Source organism: Oenanthe melanoleuca, chromosome 5 (genome assembly GCF_029582105.1).
Source record: "Oenanthe melanoleuca isolate GR-GAL-2019-014 chromosome 5, OMel1.0, whole genome shotgun sequence".
NCBI classification, from domain to species: domain Eukaryota; kingdom Metazoa; phylum Chordata; class Aves; order Passeriformes; family Muscicapidae; genus Oenanthe; species Oenanthe melanoleuca.
The window spans coordinates 9,147,981-9,162,113 of NC_079339.1; the positions used below are offsets into that span (position 1 = coordinate 9,147,981).

The following is a 14,133-nucleotide window of genomic DNA, read 5'->3' on the forward strand; positions in this document are numbered from 1 at the left end:
TAACCTGCAGTGTCCCATTGATGCCTAATTTGGAGTATCAGCAGAGCTGATCATCTCCCTAAATGCATGTTCAGCATGTGGGATGTGGATTTTGCCTATGGATTCATTCTCTGCTGGATGGAAGGAGGCTGGTCACACTGGATCACTCTTGCACTGCAAGAAAGAATTGGGAAAATGCCATAAAATCCAACAAATGGTGAAAAGCAGGAGCCTTGGCACACAGGGGATGGACAAGGATCCTTGATATCCACATCATGCTCTGGTAGAGCCACTCTTCTGCCTGATGAAGTTTATTTTTCTTCCTCAGAAACCTGTTTCAAATATGCCTGGAATTCACTCATTTTCCCAAATATACTCAAAAGGTGGGCTCTTGCTACCTGGGAACCACACACAGCCTCAGGTGGCATTGCTCAGCACAGGAGGTGGCCACACAGAGCACCAAAACTATCCTGGCAATTTCCCCCTAGATTTAATTTTTTAGTTCAATACAAAACTTCCCCTCAGGTATAACTTGATGTTTGTTTATCTCCTGGAAAATCCTCTCTGAGCATGGTGCCAGGGGCCTGGAAATGCTGGATATGCCCACATAAACGTAAATATTTCACCAGGAAAACCCTGGAAAAAAGGCAGCATTCAGTGTGGATGGATGTTGGTGGCAGAGCCACTATTTTAGGATGACAATGAGTAAGAAAATCCAGTCAATTTCTGCTGAAATTAAAAAAAACAAAACAAAACAAACAAAAAAAAACCACCAAAAATACCCCAACAACCCAATAAAACAAAACCAAAATTATCTTGGAAAAGTGCAAAGAGGCTGGAAGTCTGAGGGGAGGGAGCCTGTGGTCAGCACTGCCCTCAGAGGTCTCTGTCCCAGAGCTGCCCAGCCTGGATTCAGGAGGATTTTACAAACACTGGCACCTCTGCCAGGCTGGCAGAGTAATTCCTCAGGGTGGTGCCACCATCAAACACTTGGGCAGTGTTGGTGTCCAGCCAGAGGTGCCCCTCTCCTGGCAGGTAGATATCCCTCCACGTTTGTCCCTTTTCTGTTATTGGAGCAACCAGGACCTGCAGGGAAAAGAAAAAGAAAGAACTTCAGCACAGGGAGAATTAGCCAGTGGGGATGAGATCATCATCAGGGAATTCTGGAATGGTTTGGGTGGGAAGAAATCTTGAAAACCATCCAGTGTCACCCTTTGCTATGGGCAGGGACACTTTCCACTATCCCAGGTTGCTCCAAGCAAGAATTGGGAAAAGCAGTTTGCAAAAGCAGTTCCCAACATTCTGAGACTATTTATTCCTGCTAAATCATTTCCCTTCCAAAGCTGATGGAGGATTTCAGGGCCCTAAATAAGAGTTTCATGAGGAAAGCCAACAAAACTCAGCTGCTTTGCCTTGGATTTAAATCTGCTCAAATATCCAAGTCCCGGTTTGCACATGGACAGAGCTGGATTTAGAGGAGTAATGCAGAATTCCCACCTCATCTCCAATGAGAAACTCATCCTCTATGGTGAATGCAACTGGATCTGTGGGGCTGAGCCACCAGGCAGGGCGGAAGATGGGGTATCCCAAACTCTGCCACTCCTCACTGTATTTTAGGAGCAGTGGCACGACCAAGTCCCGGTGCCTCTGGATGCACTGGCGGGTCAGATTCAGGACCTGCAGGTGGGGGACAAATCCATGAGGAGCCCAACATCCAGGAAACAGCAAAGCAGGCAGGGGAAAAAAAAAAAGCAAACCAAAAATAAAGAATTAAAGGTTTAAAAGTAAAGTATATATTCCTTTGGGAAGAGAAATTACTGAATTGGAATGTCCCGGTCAAGTTATGGTGCAAATGGGGTTGATAGTGGACATTAATTGATTTGGATGTAAATCCATTAGTAATTATTATAAATTAGCTGGATTTAAATCTATTGATAGCAAATATGAGTGCACTGGATTTGAATAGATTTAAATCCATTGATAATTATTATAAATCCATTGCATTTAAATCTATTGGTAGTGGTTACAAATACATTAGATTTAAATGGGTCTAAATACATTGAGAATAGATATGAATCTATGAGATTTAAAAGTATTTCAATCCATTGCATTTCAATCTATTGGTAGTGGTTACAAATACATTAGATTTAAATGGGTTTAAATACATTGAGAATAGATGTGAACCAATTAGATTTAAATTTCAATTTCCATTTCAATCCATTTATATGGAACATGAATCTATTGGATATAAATGGATTTAAGTCTATTGATAATGAATATAAACCCATTGGATTTAAACAGATTTAAACCCATTGATAATGGATATGAGTGAATTTAGATCCATTGACAATGCACATAAACTCATGAATTTAAAAGCATTTACATCTATTTTTAATGGATCTTAATTAATTGTATTTAAATGGATTTACATCCACTGATAAAGGACCTTAATTAATTTGATTTAAATCCCACTGATAATGCATATGAATCCACTGAATTGAAATATAATTAAATCTGTTGATACTAAACCTTTTGATAATGGATTTATTCCCACTTCAATAGAAAGCTGAGGACAGCAGCTGGCTGGAGACCCCTGCCAGGCCTTCCATGGCTTTTGGGGGCATTGGCCATGTCAGAATTCCTGTCTGGAGTGTGGAATACGTACCCAGGTGTCACAGCAGAGCCAGGGCGGGGTCCCAAAAGCCATCACGGGCAGGAATGTCACAATCTGCAGCCACCTCACAAACAGCTCCGGGTCCCCCGGGGTGGCTCCAGCCAGGCTCCCTCCTGCGGGAACGTGGGGCTGGAGTGAGGCTCTCACATGGCATGAAAACCCCAAAGTTCCTTCCAGTGCCTAAAACACCCCTGGGAGCCAGAGCATCCCTGGGAGCCATCGCTCTGGAAACCTGGCACGGCTTCCCTGGAAATGGCACAACCCCCGTGCCCCATGCTGAGGGCTCACCCAGCCATCCACAAATTCCTGTTTCCTCCAGAGGCTTTTCCCAACTCTTGCAGCTCCCAGGATGTTGGGACACAGCCCCTGGCAGCAAACTGCCTGGCTCTCTTATCCACCCAAGCCAAGCACCTCTTTGGGATGCAAACTCCCATGCTGGGATTACTCGAGTCTCGTTTTCTAAGGAAAACAGGCTAAAACTGGAGGCCAAATTGAAATATTGCTCTTAACCCCTATTTCAGGGCTGTTGTTTAGCTCAGCTCTCCATGTTTGACGCTTCTGCACAACCCCTGCACACTCAGGGCATGTTTTAACCACCACTAACTCCATCAGCTCCTAGACAAAGGGAAAGGGATCCACTTGGCCCTGATTAAAGGTTGTTTCTTGCTCTTTTATAATGTTTTTGTTTCAGGATTTTTGCAGCCTTTTTGCTTCGGAGCAGACATGCAGACTTGGAGCAGAGCTTTTGGGGTTTTAGGAATATCCATTTCCCAGCCAGAAGCCTGGGGATGCAGATCCTGGCTGTGCCGGTGGGATTTAGCCCAAGCCAAGCCCCACAAGGATGGGCCATGGTGGAACTCTGGGAAGAACATCCCCAGAGACCTGGCTGCTGCTGGAGCTGCCTGGCAATATTTACAGCATATTCTTTTGCTTTAAATTCCTCACTTTTCCCCCCCCATTCATCCCATTCAAGCCAGCACAACGGAAAACTGAGGAGCAAAATGCTCCAAGCATCCATAGGTGCAAATGTAGCTCCCATGCTGGGAAAAAAGCTGCAAAATTCACTGCAGAGAAGCCAGAGAAAAATGGAAAACCAGTTCTTACCTACAGCATCAGGGATGAAGAAGCTGTAGCCCAGGAGGCTGTAGTGCAGCACGGAGGGGATGAGCCCCTTCAGCCCCGCGTGGCTCCAGTCGGAGCGCAGGGGGCTCATCTGGACAAACAGCGGGAGGTGGCTGGATCTGGGGAAACAACACAGACCCTTCCGGGTGCTTAGAGGGCTCGCAGGAGCTGAAATTCCATGATGCCCAGCTGGTTTGGGAGTCACTGGGGCCAGATTATAGTCCCAGAATGGCTTGGTGGGGAACGACCTTAAAGCCCATCCAGTGTCACCCCCTGCCATGGGCAGGGACAATTTCCACTGTCCCAGCTTGCTCCAAGCCCTGTCCAACCTGGCCTGGGACACTTCCAGGGATGGGGCAGCCACAGCTTCTCTCTGCACCCTATGCCAGGGCCTCACCACCCTCAAATCCCACAAGGATCATTAACTCAAATACGCTGCCCCAGCTGCCAAGAAACATCTGGAATACCAGGAACATATTCCAAGCACTGATTCAACCCCTGTGAGCCCTTGTGTCCATCAGCCCCAGCCAAGCCTCTCCTGGTGCCCACCTGGTCCCGGCGCTGACGATGGTGCCATTGCCCAGCGTCGCCAGTGCTGCCGCCAGCACCTCAGTGTATCCATCACTCTCCAGCTCAGCAGGAGCAGGAACATCCTGCTCCAGGAAGGAATTGCCCTCCACTCCCTCGAAGGCCATGTAGGTGGCCCCCAGCGCTTGCCTCAGGCGCTGGGCACGACCCAGGTACCAGCCCAGCGCTGCCTCGCTGGTGACGTTCAGGCGGGCACAGAGCTGCCCCTTCCAGGTGGTCAGCAGCGGGATCTGCGGAGGAGGAGGATGGAAATTCCTGTCAGATCCATAGAATATCCTCCTTATTCCGGAGTGCAAGGCTGGGGGTGCCCTGCTGCCCCCATCCCACCCTGCACTGTCATGGTGCAGGCATTAACTCCCTCAACCCCCCAAAAATCCCTGAGCTGGTGGCAAAAGGATCATTAAAATGACCACACGAAATGGAGCTGGGGAATCTTCTGAACACTGGAAGTGGAAATTGCGCCAGCACAGGCTGTGTTCCTTGGTAAATAATAAGCCTGGGCGGGTTTATTCAGCTCTAATTTTGGTTTGGAGCCCGTACCGAGCTGCCCCCGGGTCGGGGCTGGCGGCTGAGCCAGTATCCTGCGGCCTCTCCGCCACGCAGGGAGCGCAGGAAGAGCGGGGAGGTGACGCTGGCGTACAGGGACAGCGTGATGGAGAGCTCCAGAGGTTCCACCAGCGCCGGGGCCTGCCTCTTCCTGCGCTCCTGGGGCACGAGGTCCTGCGGGCGGGAAAGGATGGAATGAGGGGTTTGTGGGAGCACCATGCTCCCCACGTGCCCGAAGGATGGCAGGATGACCGTACTGCGGCAGCGAGGACGGCGGTGCCACGCTCCCCCAGGGCCACCACGCCCTCCTGAAGGCGATGCCGCTTCAGCCTCCTCACCAGCGACCTCAGGCCTCGCCTGATTTTGGCAGCAGAACCCTCCGGGCCGTGGTACCGCCAGATGGGAGACCTGCAGGGTGGGAAATTCCTCATTGTTGGGGTCTGTAAGTCGAGAGTCTCTCAGAATTCTTCCGAGAGAAATCAGAGTGCAGGGGTTGAATTAAAACCTTTGGATGGATTGACGTATATTAAGCCACTCACACATAAAGCAGAGGTGTAACTTTTAGTTTTAGAATAAGCAAGCAAGCAAGAATATGTTTTAAGTGCTTTTGAGAAGGAAAGTCTTAGCTACCAGTATAGAAGCGTGAGTTCTAGTAAAGGCTAAAAAATATTGTATATTTTTTATATATATAGTATAGATATAGTATTTTTTATATATATACTATAGATACTAGTGTTTCCGTAGAAACTCCAGGAACATAGTTTTAGACATAATAAAACTATAGTAAGAATATTGCTTTTTTAAATAGAACAAGATAGACCATATGCGGAGTTTGTATGTAACTAGAATTCTAATAAGTTAAGAAAAAATGGTTCGAGTTTGTGTTTTTAGCTTGTTGGGTAATTTGTATATAAGAATCTGTGCACTGGGGAATGTCCTAGGTTACAATGTAAAGATATGCCCAAAAGTATGTATTCTATTGCCATCTGCTGAAACCAGGTGGGGCAGTGATTCTTATCTCTGTGGGAGTTACCCTCTGCTAATGGGCCATCTGTTAAAAACCAGGTAGGGCAATGTTTTTTATTTTTCCCATGACCCATCCTTAATGGGCCATTGAGTCCCACTGCATGACTGATAAAATTACATCATCCCATTGTGAGATGCTCCAGCCAGGGGGAGGAGCCAAGCCTTTCCTACCTAGATAAAAACTGAGATTTGGAACACCAAAGCAGCCCTTCCCCACTGGGTTCCAGAGGACAAGGGCTACCAGATCGTTCTACAGGATCACTGCTTCAACAAGACCACTTCATCTAGACTGCTGCCACCACCCTAACTAGCAGGGTGTCAGGCTGTATTCTGCCTCTGTCAGTGGTTTTTTCTTTTGTACTATTCCATGTATTTAATTTTTCTCTTTTTTCCTATAAAATTGTGTTTCTGACTTGGAGTGTCTCACTGATTTTGCTTTCAAAACAGTACAGGGAGAGATTAGCTTTTGCTTTTGCTCCTGCTCTCTCACTTTTCTTCTCTCCCTACTGCCATCATCATCACCCGAAGAGCTGCCGCAGTAACACTGGCCCTGCTGGGACCTCAACAAGAACAGCTGCTAATTGGGACTTTACTTTCATTTAGGACTCTTTGCTGAAAACTTTAACATAGACTTTAACACTTGGGACTCTGGGCCTTTGCAATAAATAACTTTATAGCAACTGTTAACTGCTCAACTCTTTTGGAAAAAAAAAAAAAACAAAAAATCAACACCTCATGAGATGCTTGGCAGAGCGAGGTGGATGTTTGTATTGGGTTGATGTGGCCAGAAATGTGTATTCTATCACCACCTGTGGTACATACTATCTGCTAATGGGCCATCTTTAAGACAAGATGGGGCAATCATCTTTATCTTTTCCACAACCCATCCTCCCTCCAGGAAGATATCATCTGCTACTGGCCCATTAAGTCCCACTGCATGACTGATAAAATCACATCATCCCATGGGAGATGCTCCAGCCAGAGGGAGGAGCCAAGCCTTTCCTACCTAGATAAAAACTGAGATTTTGGACAGTAAGTTACCTTCTTTTCACTGGATTCCAGAGGAGAAGCCAGACCTTTCCACATCATCCCTGGACCTTCAGAGGAAAACTGCACCCTTCTACAGGATCACTGCTTCAGCTGAACCACATCTGTCACTGCAGGAGGACTGTAGCCGCAATTTAATGGGACTGCTACAAACACCCTGACTGACTGACAGGGTGTCAGCTTGTGTTCTGACTGACTGACAGGGTTGGGATTGTTCTTTGTAATACTGTATTTCTGTTTTAATTTTCCTGCTAAAGAACTGTTATTCCTATTTCCCATATCTTTGCCTGAGAGCCTATGAATTTCAAAATTATAATAATTTGGAGGGAGAGGGTTTACATTCTCGATTTCAAAGAGAAGCTTCTGCCTTTATTGGCAGACACCTGTCCTTCAAACCAGGATGATGTTTGGAAGGGTTCCCACCAGGGAGGGAAGGAGTGCTCACCGCAGGAGCGCCGTGTCCGGCGGTGTCCGAGCCGCTCCCGCCGGAGCACCGGCCGTGTGCCGGTGGGCGGCCGCCACGTCGGAGCTCACACAGAGTTGGTACTGCAGGGGCTCCGCTCGTCCCGCCGGCGTCTCCAGGCAGAACTGCCGCTGGCTCTCCAGAGACAGGAGCAGGGACACGTCGGGAGCCACCGTCACCGTCACTCCTTTGGGGGAAAAGCGGGAAAATGGTGTGTTGGCAAGCAGCCGGTCTCAGGAGTCACAGGGATGAGCGGGGCAGAGCCTGACTGGTCCCCTCCCGGGTTGATCCCACCACAGATCCAGCCATCCTCATCCTGCTCCTGCTATTCCATTTAGAGTTCAAAATGCCTTTCAAGGGCTGGATTTCTCCCTTTCTTTTCCTTATTGCCCGGCATTCAGCGGCCTCAGCAGTGCAGGGCAGCTGCAGCTCATTGGATTAAATTGAGGTAATACCTGATGTTTGATGTTCTAAATAAACCAAAATATATATCTAAATATACCCAAAAAATGACACCAGCAGCTGAACTCCTGCCTGAATCCAGCATCCCACAGCAGCATCAGTAAGCTGCTGGAGTGTAGCTGGGGATACAGCAATGGGCACAGATCTGGGCTTAAAAACAAACCAGGCACAAAGAGAGCACAGGATGTCCCTGGAGTGACTTGAGCCACTCATCCTCAGGCAACCAGCTTCAGTATCACTGCCTTTCCCACAGGGATTGAAGCTGTGGCACACTGGACAGGGAAGGAGGTGGTTACCTGTGGATCCCAGGAAATATCTCTCCAGAACAGGCCCGAAGCCGTCGGGGTTTGTGCTGAGGTCGCCGCTGACCAAGGGCTGCGCGGGGCTCTCGGCACCGTTCAGGGGCCAGCGCTGGGCACGGAGGCTTGGCCCTCCATACCAGGAGACATTGGCCATGGAAAAACAGTCCTGCAGCCAGGAAAGCATCATCAAAGAGTGAGGAATACTCAGGTGGAGTACTCCAGGCCAGGCTTGGAGCAAACTGTGCTAGTGGAAGGTGCTCCTTTTACAGCATAAAATCATGGTTTTGTTTAAAAAACAAAGGAAAAGCAAGAAGAGCTTCACAAAGCACACCAGTTTTTGCTGGAGGAGCACAAATAAAATCAAACTGCCGCAGAAATCACACTTCTGCACCCCACCACAGTTATCAAACACCTTGCTGGTGAAAAGATGCTGCAAAGGTTTGAGCAGAGACTCTGCAGGTGTGAGGGGCTGTGGGACAGGACAATGGAGGGGAAATTCAAGGAAATGGCTTTAAAATGCACTGAGGGCCCTCTCAGAAACCCAGTTGGAAAATCTATGTATTTTGGTTTGTTTGGGGTTGTTTTGTTTGTTTGTTTGTTTGTTTTGGTTTTTGGTTTGGTAAGGCTTTTTATTTGGTTGGTATTTTTCATTTGGCGGTTCTATCTCTGGTGTGTTTTTTTCCCTCTGTTTTACTTAAAAAACACTAAGCTCTCCAGCTGCCTTCCCCAGAGTTTCTGGAGTGAATCTGCAAGTGCAGCTGTCCCCAAGAGCTCTTAGCCCCATCTCAAGCCCTCAGGTTGATGGCACCAGTGTCCTGAGGATGACACAGCCTCGCTCCCAAGGCACAGCTTCCCTCTTTCCCGAGGGCTGATAACAAGAGTTTCCCTCAAAAAACTCAGTTTGGGGATTTGGAGCACTTCTCATAGGCCTGACAGGGCCCTGGGATGGAGGACATCCCCATCCTCGACCCGCCTCCTGCCAGAAATCATCAGTTTTCACTTCAAAGCTTCTCAAACTTTCCCCTTTCTGCCAAATCGAGGGATCAGCAGGACTTAGCGTCCTCGTGACTCCCCAGGCAGGATGGGCTTCCCCGAAAGCCCAGAGATCTGGGGCCGTGAAGGGGGCCTGGGGTGGCAGAGGGGACCTGGAGACCCCTCACTCAACCCACCCCATGTTTATTCCCAATCCCAAGGCTTCAGATCGTCCTGGAGTCCTGAGCTCGGGGCGCAGAGAGGTTAAGTCTCTCCAAGGGGTGGGTAGAAGAGATGTAAATTATTAAAGTGGAAACCCTGGAGGCTCGGAATAGCTGTACCAGGTGTCAGCTGAACTCATTACACCAGCTGGGAAAGAGGGAAAACAGTCTGTTCTTAACTCAGATTTCGCTGGATCATATTTTCCAATGGTTGGGGTTTTGTTTTTTTTTTTTTTTTTTAAAGTGGGGGAAAGCTTATTCTGTCTCACTCATGCTCTCAAACACCTCACACTCAGTGGGGGAGACCTGATACCCACCTTCCACCCACCCAAATTTATGATTTATGGCTAAATATTTTAGCCATTTTTTATGATTTTAGCTTTGTTGCTAAATGGGAAGAATCCTCCATCCCAGAAAACCCCATCCCACTTCCCTCCCTGCTCTGAGGGCACCCCACAACTGTGCACCCCGCTCTGACAGCGTTTCTCCTTCCCCTCCTAAGGCTCCTTCCCAGAGTCTGCTTTTATTTAACTGAGTGAGAAAACAGGGAATGGTACCAAAAATGTTTGCAGCGGCAGACACGGATTATTCGCATCCCGCGGGATCTGCCCATTGTGTCTGTGTTGGAAGAGACCTTCCCGAGGCTCTCGCCAGCATTGTCATCTCCAGTGGGTATTTACTCCGTCTCCATATAAACACAGCTCTCCCACCCCGGGGTCACCAACGTGGCACCACCGCAGGATTTTGGGGCCACGATGTTTCCAAGTTTTCCCACCCGGCACCTTCCGACTGTGGAAGGTGGGGAGCCCGTAACTGAGCTGGGGGGTTATGGTGAGGCCAGACCATCCCTTGTTGGATCCCAAAGGGTTTGGAGCTGGACAGAGGGGCCCCGTTACCTTCAGGGTCACGTCGGGGCGCAGCGGGGTCCAGCGCACGCCGTAGCACTCGGTCCCAGGAGCCGCCGGCGGCTCCAGGGAGAGCCGCAGCTCGGCATCCTCCTCCCAGGAATAGCAGAACTGGCCGCCGTCGTGCCAGCAGCGGTCGCGGGGCGGCGGGGGCTCGGCGGCCGGCACGCTGCCCACGGCGATGGCCAGCACGGGCCGGCCGGCCGGCAGCGCCCGCAGCAGCAGCGCGCCGCGGCCGCGCTCCCACAGCATCCCCGCGTCCCGGCCCCGCAGCACCCACTCCTCCGGCGGCTGCTCCAGCGCCTGCCACGAGATGATGCCGATGGTCATGGCGAAGAACACGGCCACGCCGAGGCAGCCCACGGCGCCTTTCCAGGGCTCCGTCATCTCCCTGAAGCCCAGGGTCCAGGTGGACTCCGGGATCTGGCCGGTGTGGCGGGACAGGGGCATGGTGCGACCGCGGGGATGCTGCGGCTCCGCTGAACTCCCCTCCTGAAGCAGCACGGGAAAGAAAACCCTCTGGGATAGCTCCAAAAGATCCTCTGGGATAGCTCCAAAAGCATGCACAAAAATTTAAAAATCGTTTAAAAGAAGGAAAGCTGCGAACAAGTGTTCTCTCTGCTCAGATCCCGAGGTAAAGGGAGTCCCTTGCAGTAAATCCCACTGCTGGGCTCGGTGACAGTGGCTCAGCCCCTTGGCACAGCCAGCAGCACCCAGTGACACCGAGGAGGAGGAGGAGGAGGACACACGTGGCCCAGAGCCCGGGGAGATGGGGCCGCGGACAATGGGATCGGCTCCAGCCTCCGCTGCTCCATGGGGTTTGGCATCACTTCCCCGCTCGCTTTGGAAGCAGCGGCGAAGAGCCAGGGGTGCAGGAGAACATCCCAGGGTGGGTCGAGAAAAGAGAGGATGCAACATCCTCTTCCCATCTCCTCTCTTCCCTGGAAAAGCGTTTGGATAATGCCCAGAGCAAAAGCGCCTGTGGGCAGGGTCAGGGCGCTGGCTGAGCCCGAGGGAACGGGCACCCCTGTTCCTCCAGGTGAGGGGTCACCTGTGGTGGCAGTTTGTGGGGTGGCACTGGCTTGTCCCTGTATCCCGATGGCAGGCTGGGAATGGTGCCACCTCCGCTGGCACAGCACGGCCCCTCCCGCGTCACCCTCTTACCTGAGAGCCGGTCTGGAGATGCTGCCACAGCCCCCGAAGTGTCCCCGATGCTTTTCCCACCAGCAGCAGGTTTCCCTTCTCTTCCCCAGGGCAGTTTTCCCTCCTGGCGGCGTCCGGAGCCGAAGGAACTTGATCCAGACTAACCCAGGAGCGTTACTTAAGCCAAGCTCCCTCCTCCTCCCTCTCTCCCTCCCGCCCGCTCCCCTGCAGCCCGCACGTAGCCACAGGTGGCTGCATCCCCAGCAGGGGCAGGACATTAAAAATATTCCTTTTTAAAGGATTTTTTCCCATAGGGGAATCATTTTAAAGGGGTTTCTTTCTGCCAGTTTGCTGAGGTGGCTCTGATTGGGTGTTCACTCCACACCTGTGAATCCACACGTGGATGGGAATGCTGAGCCCTCTCGTTCTCCTGCTTTGGCCATTGTTGGTGTTGTCATCCAGTTCTGGGGAATTTTATCCCTGCTCCTACTTCACATGAGCCACTGGACCGTCCCTTATGTTAACTCCAGGGCTGCCAAAATGGGTGCTGCCTGCACCCAAAACCACAGGGAAGCTGCTTCCCAGGATACTTGCAATCCCCACCAGTGCAAAAACTTTGGAAATCTGAGATTTCCATCGATTTTTCCATGCTTCAGTCCCCATTCACAGTCATCTCACCATGTCTACAGGTGATCAGGGAAGACCTGAATTTTCTAAGCTATATTACAACCTGTTGGCTGCCAAGATATAAAAAAATTGGGATTTAAAAGTGTTTCCCCATCCTGCATCCAGGCAAAACCTCAGCATTACCAAGGCCAAAGCCCTGCTCACCCCAGACTCCAGGAGAGTTTCAGGACAGCCAAATCCACCAGGAAAATTCTCATCTGTGGCCCAAATAAGCCCCTGGATGGGATCTTTTCTCTCCAGGATTAACTTTTCATTTCAGGTAAGGCAATATCCAGTGTTAGATGGAGGAGAAGCATCAGGACAAGAGGCTCCAGAGTGGGAGGGGAGATGGATCCAGGAAAAGGAGAAAGGATAAAAGAAGCTTGGATATGAGCTAGGAGACCATGATGTCCATCCCAGAGGGGCTGGGGATCCCCTGGGAATGCAGTCATGAGAGGTCCCAGCAAAGCTGTAGGTGATGGACTCATGGGACCCCAAAACTTGGTAAAATAAAGGGAAAAATTAAAAAAAAAAAAAAAAAAGGAAGGAGGGGTGTTCCTTCCACCAGGAGTGTTACAGGCACTTGAGGGGCCCAATACTCCCCATGACCTGGAAAAGGGGAAGAAGTAGAAGTGAATAAACCCTGTGGTGATTCAGAGACACTCACCCATAGCATCAGCTGGAGCCAATGGAGAGCTCAGCTGGCTGCAAAACCTGCAGAAACAGGGCAGAGGAGAGGTAAAAAGGGAATCTTTGGGATCATCAGGGATCCTGGTACAGTGGGAAGGTTTAATCCTCTGTCCAAGGGGGAGAAAGGGACGTGGCAGCAGCACCCAAAAGCCACAAAAGCTGCCCAAGGATTGGCAATTCCCTGTTTTCCACCACAAAATGGGCTGGCAGGGGGCAGCTGATGAGGTAGTTCAGCTGCAGCAGCTGAAGGCAAAGCTCTGTCACATGGCACAAGATTAAACCGCATCCATGGAATGGCAGAGGGGCCCCGAGGTGGGATTAGGGAGACCCCGGGATGGTGCAGGGGGATCAGCAGGGACAGGAGGCCACGCCTGGGTGGGATAGCAGGAAATGAGGATGGCTTATAAACCTTTCCTTAAAAACTGCTCAAATCCCAGGTTAAAAATCCTGCTGGAGCTTTTATCAACTCAATATTTGGCCAAGTTTGGGGCCCCCCAACTCTGCACATGGCCGAGGTGTCTCCCACCCTCCCAGAACTCCTGTTTTTTGGGAGGAGAAATGGATCTATCACATCCTCAGCATGAACTGGCTCCCACAGGCAGTGAAACCTCCCTTCATCTTCCTCCCACTGCCAACAAAAACCACTTAGCCTTGACTGGCCACAGGGAAAAAAAAATATTTCGGGGTGGCTCCCTGGATTCCAGAAGGGTGTCCTGCCCCTCTGCTTCCAGAGGTTTTTTTTGTTAAACATTTTAACATCTCCTCCTATGCAAAATGGAGCATCTTTTCCCTCTTCATGACCTTTCAGGGTTGAAAAGACCTTGAGGTTGTTACTTTTATATCCAGTGGGGCTTTCCAAGCTCCAAGGTTGCTGAGGGACCTTGCCCAGGAGTCCCTTGCCATGGCAGGGAGTTGGAACTGGGCTTTAGGGTCCCTCCCAACCCAAACCATGCCAGCATTCTGGGATTTGCCAGCTCTCCAGGTTCCCTGGGCCATGTAGGATGTGGCACCTGTGGGTGGGCAGTGCCCAGGGAAGGGATGGAATGGGAGGCTGCAAACACTTCTAACTCACCAGCATCCATAAGCAGAGCTTGAGAATCCAAGCTTCTTGGTGAAACACCCAGAAAACAGGCACTAAGGGTTATTCCCTTAGTCTGGGAATTTAAGATTTAAGATCACTGTCCCCTAGAAGAGGCTTCCATAACCTGTGGATCACACTCCTTTCCAGAGTTCTGTCATCACCTTTCAGGCTGGCTGGAAAAAGGGACATTTTCCACTTTTGTGGGGTTGCACTTGGGAAGGCCCAGCCCTTTCCATCAATATTTTC

General features: G+C 50.3%; 1 protein-coding gene across 1 annotated transcript; it reads right to left on the bottom strand.

Moving 5' to 3' along the window:
- Positions 1-638: 638 nt before the first annotated feature.
- LOC130253676 (SITS-binding protein-like) lies at positions 639-10,757 on the bottom strand. Its single transcript, XM_056492439.1, has 10 exons — positions 10,299-10,757; positions 8,204-8,375; positions 7,428-7,632; positions 5,167-5,317; positions 4,904-5,083; positions 4,325-4,593; positions 3,758-3,894; positions 2,645-2,766; positions 1,477-1,656; positions 639-1,065 (listed from the first exon to the last, which is right to left on the bottom strand). The coding sequence occupies exons 1-10, from the start codon at positions 10,755-10,757 to the stop codon at positions 892-894; spliced, it is 2,049 nt and encodes a 682-aa protein (XP_056348414.1). The 3' UTR covers positions 639-891.
- Between the last annotated feature and the right edge of the window lie 3,376 nt (positions 10,758-14,133).